The sequence below is a fragment of the Coregonus clupeaformis genome, unplaced genomic scaffold (assembly GCF_020615455.1).
Source record: "Coregonus clupeaformis isolate EN_2021a unplaced genomic scaffold, ASM2061545v1 scaf0229, whole genome shotgun sequence".
NCBI lineage: Eukaryota > Metazoa > Chordata > Actinopteri > Salmoniformes > Salmonidae > Coregonus > Coregonus clupeaformis.
The window spans coordinates 7,773-28,286 of NW_025533684.1; the positions used below are offsets into that span (position 1 = coordinate 7,773).

The 20,514-nt window shown below is 44.6% G+C and overlaps 1 protein-coding gene across 1 annotated transcript in view; it reads left to right on the top strand.

The window, feature by feature from the left end:
• The first annotated feature begins 507 nt into the window (after window positions 1-507).
• LOC123484205 (slit homolog 3 protein-like) overlaps window positions 508-20,514 on the top strand; it is a 346,208-nt gene continuing 326,201 nt past the window's right edge. The window contains 2 exon segments of the mRNA XM_045214275.1: window positions 508-557; window positions 18,065-18,136. Of these exon segments, the coding sequence (XP_045070210.1) occupies window positions 508-557; window positions 18,065-18,136 (122 nt within the window).

The window sequence follows — 20,514 nt, forward strand, 5'->3', positions numbered from 1 at the left end:
GTTCTGTCATGACTCAGGGCCACTTGAGATCACATTTGCATCTTGTTTGAGCAAGAAGGATTGTGAGGGCTTCATGATGGTGGCCAAGGTGGAACAGGCACCTCTTCTCTGGGGTGCAATTCACACCCTGCTAGAGTTCCCAGAACACCTTGGAGTGTTGATGTAGCTCTAATGGCTGAGCCATTGCCCCATGCTGCTTTCTTTCTTTTCACTCTTTCTCTCTGGCAAGCACACACACACACACACACACACACACACACACACACACACACACACACACACACACACACACACACACACACACACACACACACACACTTTTGCTCTTTCTGCCTCTCTCATTCATATTTTTGTAAAGAATGCCAGCATCTCTACAGTGGAGTTTTCACAGTTCCCCAGCTTTCCGCAGACTTCACTCTTTGGGAACAATGTGGAACTTTGTAGGCTGCTGGTGTGTTTGTTGAGCATGCTCCTGGCTCTTATCACGCTGATGCTGCTGGGGCCGTGATGGACGAACTACAGCCCAGCCACACCCACGGTCCACCAGCCCTCTCAGGGTGGGTGGGAGGCTGTCAGCTGAGAACAATGTGTATGCGGTTACCAACACTTAACCCATCCATCATCCCAATTACACTGCTAATTAACTCCATATTACACTCACACAGAGGATGAAATTATCCTAGATCATTTGTAGCCTACAGTACAAAGTCACCACTACATGCTGCTACATTCCAAATCCATTGCCTAAGTGGTGAAACGAGCTTCAGCTTAACTTGAGTTTGTCTTGTAGTAGGTCTTTGTAGGACATGAGGGTCAGTATGTGAATGTTCTAGAGTTGGTGTCTTGGTTGACCAGTTGAACTGTCTGATAATGACTTTAACTGGCTGGCAGGCTGCAGCTGGCACTGCCAGCGGGCACAGCTAACGTCAGCCTTCTGGGGAAATATCAGCCGCCCACCTTCTAAAAAAATCACCTGTGGAAAATATTTGGAGGTGCTTTTATTTCAGCCAGCACTTCAATGGCCAAAGCTGGCAGAGAGGGCGGGAGGAGAGAGAGAGAGAAGGAGAGAGGGCAAGAGAGAGAGAGAGAGAGAGAGAGAGAGAGAGAGAGAGAGAGAGAGAGAGAGAGAGAGAGAGAGAGAGAGAGAGAGAGAGAGAGAGAGAGAGAGAGAGAGAGAGAGAGAGAGAGAGAGAGTGAGTTAGGGAGAGAGGGGAGCAGACTTTTTGTTGCAAAGTTAAGTGGAGAGAGAAAGTGGTCCAAGTCATGAATGTGTCCTTGAAGAGGTTAGTCCAAAATGTAGGAACACAGAAGTTCATAACTCGTCCAAGTGTGTGTCATGCTTTAATGCAAGACTGGTTTTGATAGTCTCTAAGAGTCTGTCAACCTGGGGCCATTTTAGGTTAACAAGGACCTGTCTTTTGTTGTTGGGGTTCTGTTACCAAAGCAACAGATCAAGGCCCTTTGCTTTGTCCCATCAGACCATCCTTTATATTCTCAGCTCTCGCTGAATTTAGCTGGAGGTGACAAAGTGTTTATCCCAATCTAACAAATATGGATAACTCTCTGCATGTTTTGGTGCCTTTGTCACTGATGCGCAAGGGCCCCAAACACTACGTTGCCACTAGCAACCCAGTAAACAATGTATGGAGCCAGGAATCACTGCATGTACTGAGCTGATCAGGATGTTGCTGGGAGAGTGACTGTATGTGGGTTAATATTCCCTTAGAGAGGCAGGATGTCCAGGTAGTAACATATGAAGCTCCTTTTGATTGTGTTTCATGATGAATGATGCTTCAGATCAGTAGACCATGAGCAGCCCTGAGCTTTAACAAAAATCTATTTAGCTTTATACTGTAACGCTGGGAGTCTGGTTAAACTGCTCACCTTACTCGTTAGTAACTTTATCAGTGTTCACAACAGAAGCTTGTGATTTAGTTGTGTGTTTTATCACTGTCCCCGTTCGTTTATATCTCTGCCAGTGCTCCTCATTCGTTTCCTGTGTTTGTATCCTGGCTGCTTGATTCTCTTCCTACTAGTCTTCTTCCATTTTTCTTGGTTTGCATGAGGCTCTGCATCTCCAGCACCTCAAGCCCTGGACGGCTCAGGAGCAATTTGCCTGAAATGAGTCCTGGGAGGCCTGTCAGATTGAGTTTCACACAGAAGAGTTAAAAGTTCCCCTGTCACCTCTGAAGTCTACTGTACAGATGTAATCTAAGGAGTCATGTATGGACTGTACTGGTCTGGACTGGACTGCAAACACTGACTGAGGTATGCTGGGTATTATTATGTGTTATTACTTTTCTATTATTTCTCTATTTTCTTTCTCTCTGCATTGTTGGGAAGGGCCCATAAGTAAGTTAGTCTACTCCTGTTGTTTACGAAGCATGTGACAAATACAATTTGATTTGATTTGATTAAGGACGATCCAGCTGACTAAGGTACGCTAGGATGATCCAGCTGTCTGCCTGTCTGCCTGTCTGCCTGTCTGCCTGCCTGCCTGTCTGCCTGTCTGCCTGTCTGCCTGCCTGTCTGCCTGTCAGCCCTTTGAAAATAAACAATCTTGAAGTAAACAGACGCGGCTGGAGAAAATATGAAATATTCTTGTCAGTTCTGCTTAGTCTGAAGTGGGTGTCCTTAAACTGGGAACTCATCCGGTAATTAAAATATTTAGAAAACAAAAGTCCCAGTGAGATGTAGCCTATCCGCTCACTCTGCCTCATAAACAATAGAAAACAGCACAGAATGTTGCTGTCATCTTCACTTTGGTCATCTTTATTCACTCAGCGAATGGTGATGCATTCCATGAGTCATCCTAAGGCCAGTGATAAAGTGGTGTCTGTTAAGGTTGCTGATACAGAGCAGTACTTAATCTGAAATGTGATGTGGCATATGTTAGGAAGTACAAAATTGATATTCCCATGTCATTTCAATGTGGAAATGTGGGTAATATTTGGTTGAGACATTGATCAATTAAATTTCAACCTTCATTCACACACTCAAAAAGACAGCAAGAAGTTTGTTGAATTCACAATGTGTTATCATTATGCGTTCAACCATCTAAAAGCGCAACCAAATTCCAATGGAAAAACAACGTCTGATTTTTGGTTTAGTTGTAATCTAAATGTGTAATCTGCACTTTCAACCATTGAAAAGCACAACAAAGTTCAAATAGGAATACAATGTCAGATATTTTGTATTTATACAACAACTGAATATGTTATCACTGTGCTTCATCTAATAGCACAACCAAATGACCTAGAGTGCTGTTGAGATTACATTAAAGTACATAGTGCAAGTGATCTGTCACGATCGTCGGAAGGAGCGGACCAATACGCAGCGCGTGGAGTGAACATGATGACTTTATTAATAAAGCAACCACGACAAAACAACAAATGACGATAATGAAGTCCTCAGTGACACGACTGAACACGGAACAATAACCCACAAAACACAGGAGAAAACACACAGAATATATATGGCTCCCAATCAGAGATAACGAGCCGACAGCTGACACTCGTTACCTCCGATTGGGAGTCATTAACCAATCACCAAAAACACAAACAAATGAAACTCACCCAACCCAACACCACCAAATGAAATACACCCTGGCTCTAACACACAGTCCTTGGAGCCAGAGTGTGACAGTACCCCTCAAAGGTGCGCACTCCGGGCGCACCAGCATACCGTCTAGGGGAGGGTCTGGGTGGGCGTCTGTCCCCGGTGGCGGCTCTGGCCCCGGTCGTGATCCCCACCCCACCGCAGTCACAACCTGCTTCGGTAGCCTCCTCCCAATGACCACCCTCCAACTAACCCCACCTGGACTAAGGGGCAACACCGGACTAAGGGGCAGCATCGGACTAAGGGCAGTACCGGACTACGGGGCAGTACCGGACTAAGGGGCAGTACCGGACTAAGGGGCAGTACCAGGCTAAGGGACAGCACCAGGATAAGGGACAGCACCAGGATAAGGAGCAACACCGAGCTAAGGGGCAGCACCTGACTAAATGGCGGATCCTGGCTGGCTGGCTCATGGCTGGCTGACGGATCTGGCTGCTCATGGCTGGCTGACGGATCTGGCTGCTCATGGCTGGCTGGACGGATCTGGCTGCTCATGGCTCGACTGACGGATCTGGCTGATCCTGTCTGGCAGAAGGCTCTGGCTGATCCTGTCTGGCAGAAGGCTCTGGCTGATCCTGTCTGGCAGAAGGCTCTGGCTGATCCTGTCTGGCAGACGGCTCTGGCTGATCCTGTCTGGCGGAAGGCTCTGACGGCGTTGGGCAGACGGGCAGTTCAGACGGCGTTGGGCAGACGGACAGTTCAGGCCCCGTTGGGCAGACGGCAGACTCTGGCCGTCTGAGGCGCATCGTAGGCCTGGTGCGTGGTGCCGGAACAGGAGGTACCGGGCTGAGGACACGATCTCAGGGCTAGTGCGGGGAGAAGCAACAGGGCATGCTGGACCCTGGGGGACGCACCGTAGGCCTGATGCGTGGTGCCGGGAACTGGAGGTACCGGGCTGAGGACACGCATCTCAGGGCTAGTGCGGGAAGCAGCAACAGGGCATGCTTGGCCCTAGGGGACGCACCGTAGGCCTGATGCGTGGTGCCGGAACTGAGGTACCGGGCTGAGGACACGCATCTCAGGGCTAGTGCGGGGAGTCGGAACAGGGCATGCTGGACCCTGGGGACTCCCATAACGCCCTAGTGCGGGGAGCCGGAACAGGGCCTGCTGGACCCTGGGGACTCACCTCACGCCTAGTGCGGAGAGCAGGAACAGGCCGGGCGGGGCTGGCGACGCGCACCGTATCCCTGGTGCGAGTGGCCGGAACAGGCCGGGCCGGGCTAGCGGCGCACCGTATCCCTGGTGCGTGGAGTAGGAACAGGCCGGGCTGGGCTGGCGGCGCACCGATCCCTGGTGCGTGGAGTAGGAACAGGCCGGGCTGGGCTGGCGGCGCACCGTATCCCTGGTGCGTGGAGTAGGAACAGGCCGGGCTGAGCTGGCGACGCGCACACGCATACTTGGTGCGTATGGCAGGAACAGGCCGAACCCGGGCTGGCGACGCGCACCTTACACTTAGTGCGAGGGACCGGAACAGGCCGTACCGTCACGGGGAACACACACTACTGGCTGCACCTCGGGACTAGGAACGGGCCGGACCGAACTGGTTACACACCCCAGTACCTCACGCCGTGCCTCAACACCTTCCTTCCCTGCTTTACCCAGTAGCCCCCTTGACCTGGTAGCCCACTGAATCCGTCCCTTCTCTGCCTCCGTCAGCCCCCCTTAACCTGGCAGCCCTCTGACTCTGCCTTGTGGCAGCCTCCTGCTGCTCCGTCGCCCAAGCCATGTGCCCCCCAAAAATTTCTTGGGGTTGCCTCTCAAGTCCTTCCGACGATGATGGCCCTGCTGATGCCGTTGCTCCTCTCGCCGTCGCCTCTCCACCGTCTCGTTCCATGGTCGGCGATCCATACCATCTAGGATCTCCTCCCAAGTCCAGGACCCTTTACCTTCCACCAGTTCCTTCCATGTCCAGACCCTTTGTTCCTGGACGCGCTGCTGGTTCCTTTATGGTGGGTTATTCTGTCACGATCGTCGGAAGGAGCGGACCAATACGCAGCGCGTGGAGTGAACATGATGACTTTATTAATAAAGCAACCACGACAAAACAACAAATGACGATAATGAAGTCCTCAGTGACACGACTGAACACGGAACAATAACCCACAAAACACAGGAGAAAACACACAGAATATATATGGCTCCCAATCAGAGATAACGAGCCGACAGCTGACACTCGTTACCTCCGATTGGGAGTCATTAACCAATCACCAAAAACACAAACAAATGAAACTCACCCAACCCAACACCACCAAATGAAATACACCCTGGCTCTAACACACAGTCCTTGGAGCCAGAGTGTGACATGATCATTGCTTTTCAAGATTCTCCGCAGATTATTACAGCAATTACAATGCAAAGACCTGCGACCTTTCATTCTATCTTGAACATGCATGCTTTCTAGGATTACATAAGAAGACATTTATACTTATAGTAACCTCTACATTCTTCCATGGATGTGTTACTCATTTTAAGGTTGAATAAAAACTGTTCCATTAGTTTGTAAGAAAGCATTAACTTAACTAGGCTATTTACTGTATTAGAAAAATATAATTGAATTGTGTTTTGTTGATAAAGCAGGAGAGTTTCCTCTGAGCCACTGGCTTAACCCTATTCTTTAACCTTTATTTTTGGTTAAGTTGCGGACGTGAATCCAACATATCATATTGTCGTTAATAGGCTATTTACTGTTTTGCAAAAGTTATATTAAATTGTGTTTGGTTGTCAACATATTCCAGTTTCTCTACAAATTAATAATTGAAATGTTGGAATCACGTCTCCATCTCAACCAAGAATCAAAGTTAAAGAATTGGGCGGCGCACAATTGGCCCAGAGTCATCCGGGTTTGGCAGGGGTAGGCCATCATTGTAAATAAGAATTTGTTCTTAACTGACTTGCCTAGTTAAATAAAGGTTAAAAAAAAAAGTAAAAAGTAAAATAAATCAAATCGAACTTTATTTAAAGTGCATTTAAAGTTTGATTTGATTTAGTCCTATTGTTTAACTTAGATTTTTGGTTGAGATGGAGATGTGAATCCAACATAGCAATTATTAATTTGTAGACAAACTGGAATTAAAGCCAGACTATGTCAGTGGCACAGATGGAACTATCCAAGCAGAAGATACATCTCCTTTAAATGTTGATGAAACAATTCAATATCCAGAGTGTCTACAAATTAATAATTGATATGTTGGATTCACGTCTCCATCTCAACCAAAAATCTAGGCCTATATGTATTTTCAATTTTTTGTTGAATCCTGGGTTGAATTAAACCAATAGCTGTTGATGACTTTGCAAATGCTATAGGCCTAAATAGTATAATTGATGATATATGACTATTAAAGTTTGCTTACATTTAATTAGCTCTGTTAAACCTACATTTAGATTTTACGTCATTTAGCAGACGCTCTTATCCAGAGCGACTTACAGTTAGTGCACACATTATTCTTTTTTATTTTCATACTGGCACCCCGTGGGAATCAAACCCACAACCCTGGCGTTGCAAATGCCATGCTCTACCAACTGAGCTACCTCCCTGCCGTGAATTCCCTCCCCTACCCTGGACGACGCTGGGCAAATTGTGCGCCGCCCCATTGGTCTCCCGGTTGCGGCCGGCTACAGCAGAGCCTGGTTTCGAACCAGGATCTCTAGTGGCACAGCTAGCACTGCGATGCAGTGCCTTAGACCACTGCGCCACACGTGAGATACACTTTGGAATGACTTCGATACCAACAGTGAATAGATTTAGTTATTAAGAGATCTCTCAAAAATCATTCTCACGATAGCACATTGGTAGTAGTGACAAATATCATAGCTTAGCAGGGCTGGATGGGAGACCTAATGAATAACTGTAGATAGATCAACTCTCCAGGAGGAGGTGCTGCTCAGCCTATTGTTTTTTAATATTGGATAAAGCATTGAAGATCTGACGTTGTTTCAAAGGTACAAATCCAACTTAAGGTTTGTCTATGTTGAAAATTGGTTACAATGATGAATTACAGTGGGGAAAAAAAGTATTTAGTCAGCCACCAATTGTGCAAGTTCTCCCACTTAAAAAGATGAGAGAGGCCTGTAATTTTCATCATATGTACATGTCAACTATGACAGACAAATTGAGGAAAAAAATCCAGAAAATCACATTGTAGGATTTTTAATGAATTTATTTGCAAATTATGGTGGAAAATAAGTATTTGGTCACCTACCAAACAAGCACGATTTCTGGCTCTCACAGACCTGTAACTTCTTCTTTAAGAGGCTCCTCTGTCCTCCACTCGTTACCTGTATTAATGGCACCTGTTTGAACTTGTTATCAGTATAAAAGACACCTGTCCACAACCTCAAACAGTCACACTCCAAACTCCACTATGGCCAAGACCAAAGAGCTGTCAAAGGACACCAGAAACAAAATTGTAGACCTGCACCAGGCTGGGAAGACTGAATCTGCAATAGGTAAGCAGCTTGGTTTGAAGAAATCAACTGTGGGAGCAATTATTAGGAAATGGAAGACATACAAGACCACTGATAATCTCCCTCGATCTGGGGGCTCCACGCAAGATCTCACCCCGTGGGGTCAAAATGATCACAAGAACAGTGAGCAAAAATCCCAGAACCACACGGGGACCTAGTGAATGACCTGCAGAGAGCTGGGACCAAAGTAACAAAGCCTACCATCAGTAACACACTACGCCGTCAGGGACTCAAATCCTGCAGTGCCAGACGTGTCCCCTGCTTAAGCCAGTACATGTCCAGGCCCGTCTGAAGTTTGCTAGAGTGCATTTGGATGATCCAGAAGAGGATTGGGAGAATGTCATATGGTCAGATGAAACCAAAATAGAACTTTTTGGTAAAAACTCAACTCGTCGTGTTTGGAGGACAAAGAATGCTGAGTTGCATCCAAAGAACACCATACCTACTGTGAAGCATGGGGGTGGAAACATCATGCTTTGGGGGCAGTTTTTCTGCAAAGGGACCAGGACGACTGATCCGTGTAAAGGAAAGAATGAATGGGGCCATGTATCGTGAGATTTTGAGTGAAAACCTCCTTCCATCAGCAAGGGCATTGAAGATGAAACGTGGCTGGGTCTTTCAGCATGACAATGATCCCAAACACACCGCCCGGGCAACGAAGGAGTGGCTTCGTAAGAAGCATTTCAAGGTCCTGGAGTGGCCTAGCCAGTCTCCAGATCTCAACCCCATAGAAAATCGTTGGAGGGAGTTGAAAGTCCGTGTTGCCCAGCGACAGCCCCAAAACATCACTGCTCTAGAGGAGATCTGCATGGAGGAATGGGCCAAAATACCAGCAACAGTGTGTGAAAACCTTGTGAAGACTTACAGAAAACGTTTGACCTGTGTCATTGCCAACAAAGGGTATATAACAAAGTATTGAGAAACTTTTGTTATTGACCAAATACTTATTTTCCACCATAATCTGCAAATAAATTTATAAAAAAATCCTACAATGTGATTTTCTGGAAAAAAAATTCTCATTTTGTCTGTCATAGTTGACGTGTACCTATGATGAAAATTACAGGACTCTCTCATCTTTTTAAGTGGGAGAACTTGCACAATTGGTGGCTGACTAAATACTTTTTTCCCCCACTGTAACTGTACTCATATCCTTCCATATCCTTGTCTGTACATAATGCCCTGAATCTATTCTACAACGCCCAGAAATCTGCCCCCTTTATTCTCTGTACCCAACACACTAGAAGACCAGTTCTTAAAGCCTTTAGCCGTATCCTTATTCTAGTCCTCCTCTGTTCCTCTGGTAATGTAGAGGCTAACCAAGGCCCTGCAACCCCCAGTATCACTCCTACTTCCCAGGAGTTATCATTTGTTGACTTCTGTAACCATAAAAGCCTTGGTTTTCTGCACGTTAACATCAGAAGCCTCCTTCCTAAGTTTGAGTTGTTCACTGCGTTAGCACACTCCACCAACCCTGATGTTCTAGCAGTGTCTGAATCCTGGCTTAGGAAGGCCACCAAAAACGCAGAAATGTCCATCCCCAACTACAACATTTTCCGTCTAGATAGAACTACCAAGGGGGGTGGAGTTGCAATCTACTGTAGAGATAGCCTGCAGAGCTCTATCATACTATCCAGGTCTGTGCCGAAACAGTTTGAGCTCCTACTTCTAAAAATCCACCTTTCAAGAAATAAGTCTCTCACTGTTGCCGCTTGCTACAGACCCCCCTCAGCCCCCAGCTGTGCCCTGGACACCATATGTGAATTGATTGCCCCCCATCTATCCTCAGAGTTCGTACTGCTTGGTGACCTAAACTGGGATATGCTTAACACCCCGGCCATCCTAAAATCCAAACTAGATACCCTCAATCTCACACAAATTATCAAGGAACCTACCAGGTACAGTGGGGAAAAAAAGTATTTAGTCAGCCACCAATTGTGCAAGTTCTCCCACTTAAAAAGATGAGAGAGGCCTGTAATTTTCATCATAGGTACATGTCAACTATGACAGACAAAATGAGGAAAAAAAATCCTGAAAATCACATTGTAGGATTTTTAATGAATTTATTTGCAAATTATGGTGGAAAATAAGTATTTGATCAATAACAAAAGTTTCTCAATACTTTGTTATATACCCTTTGTTGGCAATGACACAGGTCAAACGTTTTCTGTAAGTCTTCACAAGGTTTTCACACACTGTTGCTGGTATTATGGCCCATTCCTCCATGCAGATCTCCTCTAGAGCAGTGATGTTTTGGGGCTGTCGCTGGGCAACACGGACTTTCAACTCCCTCCAAAGATTTTCTATGGGGTTGAGAACTGGAGACTGGCTAGGCCACTCCAGGACCTTGAAATGCTTCTTACGAAGCCACTCCTTCGTTGCCCGGGCAGTGTGTTTGGGATCATTGTCATGCTGAAAGACCCAGCCACGTTTCATCTTCAATGCCCTTGCTGATGGTAGGAGGTTTTCACTCAAAATCTCACGATACATGGCCCCATTCAATGTGTCAAATCGGAGGGACTGTTGTCTGGACCTATGGCAGTCTCTATGGGGGTGCCACAGGGTTCAATTCTTGGGCCGACTCTTTTCTCTGTGTATATCAATGATGTCGCTCTTGCTGCTGGTGACTCTCAGATCCACCTCTACGCAGACGACACCATTTTGTATACATCTGGCCCTTCATTGGACCCTGTGTTAACAAACCTCCAAACGAGCTTCAATGCCATACAACACTCCTTCCTTAGCCTCCAACTGCTCTTAAACACTAGTAAAACTACATGCATGCTCTTCAATCGAACGCTGCTAGCACCCGCTCACCCGACTAGAATCACTCTCGACAGGTCTGACCTAGAGTATGTGGACAACTACAAATATCTAGGTGTCTGGTTAGACTGTAAACTCTCCTTCCAGACTCACATTAAGCATCTCCAATCCAAAGTGAAATCTAGAATCGGCTTCCTATTTCGCAACAAAGCCTCCTTCACTCATGCTGCCAAACATGCCCTCGTAAAAATGACTATCCTACCGATCCTTGACTTCGGCGATGTCATTTACAAAATAGCCTCCAACACTCTACTCAGCAAATTGGATGTAGTCTATCACAGTTCCATCCGTTTTGTCACCAAAGCCCCATATACTACCCACCACTGTGACCTGTACGCTCTTGTTGGCTGGTCCTCACTACATATTCGTCGCCAAACCCACTGGCTCCAGGCCATCTATAAATCACTGCTAGGCAAATCTCCGCCTTATCTTAGCTCATTGGTCACCATAGCAACACCCACCCGTAGTATGCGCTCCAGCAGGTATATCTCATTGGTCATCCCCAAAGCCAACACCTCCTTTGGCCACCATTCCTTCCAGTTCTCTGCTGCCAATGACTGGAATGAACTGCAAAAATCTCTGAAGCTGGAGACACTTATCTCCCTCACTAACTTTAAGCATCAGTTGTCAGAGCACCTTAGCGATCACTGCACCTGTACACAGCCCTTCTGAATTTAGCCCACTCAACTACCTCATCCCCATATTGTTATTTATTTTGCTCATTTGCACCCCAGTATCTCTATTTGCACATCATATCTTGCACATCTATCATTTCAGTGTTAATACTAATTGTAATTATTTTGCACTATGGCCTATTTATTGCCTTACCTCCATAACTTGCTACATTTGCACACACTGTATATATATTTTCTGTGGTATTTTTGACTTTATGTTTTGTTTTACCCCATATGTAACTCTGTGTTGTTGTTTTTATCGCACTGCTTTGCTTTATCTTGGCCAGGTCGCATTTGTAAATGAGAACTTGTTCTCAACTGGCTTACCTGGTTAAATAAAGGTTAAATATTTTCATTTTTTATCCTGTGGTTGACATTTCACTCTTAAAACAACAGTTGATTACCTTTTTCAAATCCAATGTATTTTCCACATAGATTCCACGTCACAATACGTTGACAAATTACGTTGAAACAATGTTGATTCAACTAGTTTTTGCCCTTTGGGTTATGACTGCTTGGTTATATATATTTGCCTGTCTGTTTGTGTGCGTGTCCTCACTTAATGTATTTAAAGTGTAGCTCAGAGTGTTGTTCATTTGCAGTCATTGTTGCCTTTCAACCTGGAAATAAAATTGATTTTTTGGGGGTTTGTATCCTTTGATTTACACAACATGCCTACCACTTTGAAGACAAAAAAACAGAGAACTTGAGCGTGCACAACTATTCACCCCCCAAAGTCAATACTTTTTAAAGACACCTTTTGCAGCAATTACAGCTGCAAGTCTCTTGGGGGTATGTCTCTATAAGCTTGGCACATCTAGACTCTGGGATTTTTGCCCATTCTTCAAGGCAAAACTGCTCCAGCTCCTTCAAGTTGGATGGGTTCCGCTGGTGTACAGCAATCTTTAAATCATACCACAGATTCTCAATTGGATTGCGGTCTGGGCTTCGACTAGGCCATTCCAATACATTTAAATGTTTCCCCTTAAACCACTCAAGTGTTGCTTTCGCAGTATGCTTAGGGTCATTGTCCTGCTGGAAGGTGAACCTCTGTCCCAGTCTCAAATCTCTGGAAGACTGAAACAGGTTTCCCTCAAGAATTTCCCTGTATTTAGCGGCATCCATCATTCCTTCAATTCTGACCAGTTTCCCAATCCCTGCCGATGAAAAACATCCCCACAGCATGATGCTGCCACCACCATGCTTCACTGTGGGGATGGTGTTCTCGGGGTGATGAGAGGTTTTGGGTTTGCGCTAGACATTGCGTTTTTCTTGATGGCCAGAAAGCTCAATTTTAGTCTCATCTGACCAGAGTACCTTCTTCCATATGTTTGGGGAGTCTCCCACATGCCTTTTGGCAAACACCAAACGTGTTTGCTTATTTTTTTCATTAAGCAATGGCTTTTTCTGGCCACTCTTCCGTAAAGCCCAGCTCTGTGGACCTATGGACTGATACTCCAATCTCCGCTGTGGAGCTTTGCAGCTCCTTCAGGGTTATCTATGGTCTCTTTGTTGCCTCTCTGATTAATGCCCTCCTTGCCTGGTCCGTGAGTTTTGATGGGTGGCCCTCTCTTGGCAGGTTTGTGGTTATGTGGTGCCATATTCTTTCCATTTTTTAATAATGGATTTAATGGTGCTCTGTGGGATGTTCAAAGTTTCGGATATTTTTTTATAACCCACTGTACTTCTCCACAACTTTGTCCCTGACCTGTTTGGAGAGCTCCTTGGTCTTCATGGTGCCGCTTGCTTGGTGCTGCCCCTTGTTTAGTGATGTTGCAGACTCTGGGGCCTTTCAGAACAGGTGTATATATACTGAGATCATGTGACAGATCATGTGACACTTAGATTGTACACAGGTGGACTTTATTTTTGAAGGTAATTGGTTGCACCAGATCTTATTTAGGGGCTTCATAGCAAAGGGGGTGAATAAATATGCACTGACCACTTTTCCGTTATTTATTTTTTTCAATTTACTTCACCAATTTTGACTATTTTGTGTATGTTCATTACATGAAATACAAATAAAACTATTTAAATTACAGGTTGTAATGCAATAAAATAGGAAAAACACCAAGGGGGATAAATACTTTTGCAAGGCACTGTATTACCATTAACTACCTCTAGTTTAAAGATGTTTGCCAAGCTGAAGTGATCTGTTGACTCTGCCTATAAACATGTTGTGTAGGTGTCTATGGTAGTGTGTTCGAAGGGGCACTGTCCACATAGCTGTTAGGGATGATTTGTCACCTTAAGAATGCAGTGATATCGGTTTCCAGTGATATCTGTGTCCAGTGATATCTGTATCCAGTGATATCGGTGTCCAGTGATATCTGTGTCCAGTGATATCTGTGTCCAGTGATATCGGTGTCCAGTGATATCGGTGTCCAGTGATATCGGTGTCCAGTGATATCGGTGTCCAGTGAAATCGGTGTCCAGTGAAATCGGTGTCCAGTGATATCGGTTTACAGTGATATCGGTGTCCAATGATATCTGTGTCCAATGATATCTGTGTCCAGTGATATCGGTGCCCAGTGATTTCGGTGTCCAGTGATATCGGTGTCCAGTGATATCGGTGTCCAGTGATATCGGTGTCCAGTGATATCGGTGCCCAGTGATTTCGGTGTCCAGTGATATCGGTGTCCAGTGATATCGGTTTCCAGTGATATCGTTGTCCAGTCATGTGTGTCTTTGTGTGTGTCCGTGCGCCTGTGTGTGTGTTGCATCGACACCCTTGTGGAGGAGATGAAGGCAGACAGGGAATATTTGATTCCTCAGACTTGTGATTGGGTTACTAACCATACTAACCATACTAACCATACTAACCATACTAACCATACTAACAATACTAACAATACTAACCATACTAACCATACTAACCATACTAACCATACTAACCATACTAACCATACTAACCATATTAACCATTCTAACCATTCTAACCATACTAACCATACTAACCATTCTAACCATACTAACCATATTAACCATACTAACCATACTAACCATACTAACCATACTAACCATACTATAATATAATAATAATAATATGCCATTTAGCAAACGCTTTTATCCAAAGAGACTTACAGTCATGTGTGCATACATTTTTACGTATAGGTAGCCATAGTAACCATACTAACCTCCCTATTTGATCTGTCACAATGAAGCAGTGTTCCAACAGAAAAACACACTGTTATGTTCTGGAAAAGAAGGGAGGACTGTGGTAGGGAGGGAAGGAGGGAGCAATGGGCCACATTCCACCCTGGAAACCACCAATATCCTGATATGAGCCTTAGAAAAACATTGCATCAGCTGCAAAAAGTCTCACGTCTTGTAGTTTGGAAATACTTTTGATCATTGCCATCATTCCATGGCATGTGCAGATTTGTACAGGAAAATAAATCATTATAAACAGACATTCCAATATGAACATGATAACTCTACCATGTCTGCTATGTTAACTAGGAAATGTACAATGACTTCAAATCAAATCAAATCAAATATTATTTGTCACATAAACGTGTTTAGTAGATGTTATTGCGGGTGTAGCGAAATGCTTGTGCTTCCTAGCTCCGACAGTGCAGTAATATCTAACAAGTAATATCTAACAATTTCACAACATATACACAATATACACAAATCTAAGTAAGGAATGGAATTAAGAATATATACATATATGGATGAGCAATGACAGAGCGGCATGGACTAAGATACAGTAGAATAGTATAGAATACAGTATATACATATGAGATGAGTAATGCAAGATCTGTAAACATTATTAAAGTGACTAGTGTTCCATTTCTTAAAGTGGCCAGTGATTTCTAGTCTATGCCTATAGGCAGCAGCCTCTAATGTCCTAGTGATGGCTATTTAACAGTCTGATGGCCTTGAGATAGAAGCTGTTTTTCAGTCTCTCGACTTGTCAAGTGTTCACTGTAATACGGTCATGTAAGGGCATTGGGAAACAATGTGCTCAATGAGTTCTGTCCACATTCATCCTTATACAATGGAAATGAAAGACATTATAATGTTCTATCAAACTAAATGGCCGTGCACATACATGTCTAACTACTGCTCGGTTTTATCTCAGGAGCCGGTGCACTGAATGACAATGCTGAAGTATTGCGTGGAAGATTATACTCGGCGAATGGCTGAACTTTCCACTGACAAAAAATCTTTGTCAAATAGTCCCGAGCTCCAGAGGAGGAACTCAATTAAGATTCCAAACATGGTTCAGAGGCTTTGAGAAGGAAATGGAGCATACCTATCTGCTGTAGAAGACCAGACGACTTTGGCTTTAAGGAAAATAACAGGAGATTACAGCAGGAAACGCATTGTGAAGTGAAGCGTTAGCTGGAAAAAGAGAGAGAGACGGTTTGTGTTTTAATAAATGTTTTTTCTCGCATGGATTTGAATGGGCTTTGGGGGCCTTTTGGTATGTCATTTGTGCAACATAATGTTCCTGGGCCATAATAAATGTGTTTTGCTGTCGAGTTGGTCGGTGTACCAATAAAGTGCTACTCTAAGTGATTTAGCCCGAGGTAAAGTAAATCGGTCTGTCAGCTTCGGGCCCAGACTAGTTGGTTCAGTGGTTTAAAGGCCTTGAGTGGGTTTAGTGGCCTGGGCAGGGGGGAGGGGGGGCATTGTGAGACCCTGAACGCCTCTTGTTTGGATTGCCACCTTATCCCTCACACAAATAAAAACAAACAATGACCAGCAGGCTTGTAGATTTGTGACCCACACATTGGCACTTAAAGGAGCATGATAGAAGCTGGTTTAATTGACTTCGTTGTGTTGCAATTCCTGATTATAATCCCACATTTCCCAAACTGTAACTGGGAACAGTGAAGGATGGATATAAGAGAGGAGAGATTGGAGAGCAAGGGAGTATGAAATCTGGGTTAGAGGAGGGGAGAGAGAATAAGAGCGAGATAGTGTTGTGTGGGAGTGAGAGAGAAAAGATGGGAGAGAAAGAGAGAGGGTGAGAGAGAGTGTGAGAGAGAGAGAGGGTGAGAGAGAAAGAGAGAGGGTGAGAGAGAGAAAGCGAGAGAGAGAGGGTGAGTGAGAAAGAGAGTGGGTGAGAGAGAGGGTGAGAGAGAGAGAGGGTGAGAGAGGGAGAGAGGGTGAGAGAAAGGGAATGTGAGAGAGAAAGAGAGGGTGAGAGAAAGGGGTGAGAGAGAGAAAGAGAGAGAGAGAGAGGGTGAGAGAGAGAGGGTGAGAGAAATCCAATATGCCTTTAAATCAGATTTATAAATGTTTATGTATATTATGAGACACACACTGAGCCCAACGTCAGGAGACCAGGCTCTGTGTATGTTTTCTTCCCTAATTTATTAATGTGGAAATATTCCAATAAATATAGAGGAAATAAGTCAGAATCCATATTGTATGTACATTAACATTCTGAGAAGTAGTTAAAACAGATATATACATTCTGATAAGTAGCTAAAACAGATATATAAATTCTGATAAGTAGTTAAAACAGATATATACATTCTGATAAGTAGTTAAAACAGATTAACAGTCTGGAAACAAGATATGTCAGTATGGACTGTATACAATACACAATGACATAGTTAGGGGCAGGCTTATGCAAACATACACACGTACACGGACGTACACGTACACGCACACGCACGCAGGCACACACACACGCACGCAGGCACACACACACGCACGACGCACGCACAGACACACACACACACACACACACACACACACACACACACACACACACACACACACACACACACACACACACACACACACACACACACACACACACACACACACACACACACACACACACACATACACACACACACACACACAGGTGAGTACCCTAGCATCTTACAGTACCTGCAGGCCCTGGTGTGTTTGAGGTTTGAGCAGCAGAATGTGGGGCTGCTCACAGACTCCTGGAGGGGCCCTCTTTGCCCAGTCAGGTACGGAGTGTCTGAGATTTAAGGATTTGTACCCCAGCGTCTTAGGTAGAGGGCACAGGGCATAGAGAGACTGAAGAGAGGATGGGGTCCTGCTCTGCTCTGCTCCACATCTCCAGGGCAATCTTCCACAGCGTGGCACTAACAATCTCTGGCAGACAGACGCCAGCTTTCAACACCCACCACCACCACCACCTCACTGCCCGGGGCAGAGCAGTCCTGCAGCGCAGGGAACCTCAGCAATACCATCCTCTATGGTCACCTGTCTGGAGAGAGAACTGACAGACTGAACAGGATTATGATGATGTGTGATTATCCTTCTAACCTCTTTCTTTCTTTCTTTCTCTTTCTTTCTTTCTTTCTTTCTTTCTCTTTCTTTCTTTCTTTCTTTCTTTCTTTCTTTCTTTCTTCTCTCTCTCTCTCTGTCTCTCTCTCTCTCTCTCTCTCTCTCTCTCTCTCTCTCTCTCTCTCTCTCTCTCTCTCTCTCTCTCTCTCTCTCTCTCTCTCTCTCTCTCTCTCTCTCTCTCTCTCTCTCTCTCCTTCTCTCAGGGATTTGGACAGGAATAACATCACCAGGATCTCTAAAGTGGACTTCTCTGGCATCAAGAACCTGCGAGTTCTGTAAGTACTCTCTGCCATTTACAAATAATAAGCAAGATAATGTCAATAAGACACAATTGTATATAACGCAGATATTTTCAGTCAGTGCACATGTAGCTTTTAATAGATGTGTTACCACTAAGTATGGGCTCAGTCATGTTTCTTCATTTTATTCAGTAGTGTCATTAGGAAAACATTTAGAGAAACAGTTTACAGTGATTAAGTAGGTAATTAAGAATGTAATATGTCTATTTTTAACCGATGGTGGCTATAGGGTAATAGTCTCTATAGCCATTTGAAATAACCAAGCATAATTATACAATATTTACAAGGTTAAAAAGCATAGTATTTGGACCTTTTACCTGGTAATGACATGCAGTAAAATACTCCAACTTCTCTCACGGCCATCACTTTGATGATATTCAAAGGAAAGTATTTGACACTCATCTGTTTGGAGCTGTCCCTCTTTCCTCCCCTTTCTGATGAATAGTGAGCGTGTGTGACTGTGCTGAGCTAATGACTATAATCTAAGGACGTATCGGTGCTGTTTACCTCCTGAATAAGAGCCTGTAAAAGGATGGCGTGGCGATACAAATAAACGGCAAACGAAAGCGCCCAAGGAGTGGTAATAAGCAGGGTCTGTCCTGCAGTACTGTCAGCTGGGCTCGCTGCCTGCTTTATGTGGTTCATGATTAGCAGGAGTGACATTTCCTACTCCAAACCATGTGGATGTAAAGGGCCTTGGGAAGCTCAGAGTCAGACTGCCATATCTAGGAGGGAGAGAGAGTGGCATGTGAGGGGTGATTACCTCTGTGATCTACTTCATCTGAGTACATGTGCACACATACACACACACACACGGTAATCACGCACACACAAACACGTACACATTGAAGGGTTTTACCCTTCGATTCCGTGGTCCCGTCATTTTGGGCTGGTATCTCTCTGAAACCCCCTTAATGTTAGGGAATTGCTAATGGCAAATACATTATTTCCAGAAAACAATACTATTATACTACACGATGCACATTAATCCATCTGAACCAACTGGTGGGTTCGGAGAATGCTTACTTAAATATCAGTAAATCAATCAGCGTGAGTCTGATCCCTCGGTTGTGGGAATCAGATTTATAAACATCAGATCAGCATCCAAGGTACAGGCCTTTTATCGACCAAATAAGGCAATTATTCTGGGCTGAACATGTTGGTCTTTGCCTTGCTAGCTCCATCTGAGACCAATCCACTGGTATTAGAGCGGTTGGCTTTTGGCTACGCCGATGGCTAGGTCTGGAAACCTGTGGTATAAGTCACAAATTGCCTCTGAACAGTTCTCTATGATGAGGCCAACTGTGTCATCTCCCCCTGACAAACTGATATGACAAAAACATTGATTAATGGCCGTAAAAAAGCCACGTATAAACATTTGCTTAAAATACAATTTATAACTGAGAGCCTCCTGCCAAAAGACCGGAATTCCACATGAGAAGCGTAGAATGTTTTCTGTCTCGCGTTTCCACGTTCTATTTTTGGCCTTGGCTGTATAGAGCCTCCCTGAGTATCAGTCACTCTGTGATTCATGTGCTTCTCATATATGTCACTCCAAATTGGCCTTAACATCCACAGACACAAACATAAACACAGCATATCCATGGAAATGGAGATATTCTGCCTTATAATGCATCTGGAAAACCTTAGGGATCCATGACATGATGTTCCCGGAGCAGAGGGTAGACTGACCCGTTGAGACCTCACAGCAACACCCTGTAGTTATACTACATGGTCTTGTTTCTAATATGAGTTATGTAGCTTAACCCCGTGTTGCCTTTACCCCATGTAGCCTTTACCCATGTTGCCTTTACCCCATGTTGCCTTTAACCATGTTGCCTTTAACCATGTTGCCTTTACTCCATGTTGCCTTTAACCATGTTGCCTTTACCCCATGTTGCCTTTAACCATGTTGCCTTTGACCATGTTGCCTTTAACCATGTTGCCTTTACCCCATGTTGCCTTTAACCATGTTGCTTTTAACCATGTTGCCTTTAACCATGTTGCTTTTAACCATGTTGCCTTTAACCATGTTGCTTTTAACCATGTTGCCTTTAACCCATGTTGCCTTTAAGCATGTTGCCTTTAACCATGTTGCTTTTAATCACGTTGCCATTAACCACGTTGCCTTTACCCCATGTTGCCTTTAACCATGTTGCCTTTAACCATGTTGCCTTTAACCATGTTGCCTTTAACCATGTTGCCTTTAACCATGTTGCCTTTAACCATGTTGCCTTTAACCCATGATGACTTTACCCCATGTTGCCTTTAAGCATGTTGCCCTTAACCATGTTGCGTTTAACCACGTTTCCTTTTACCCCATGTTGCCTTTAACCATGTTGCCTGTACCCATG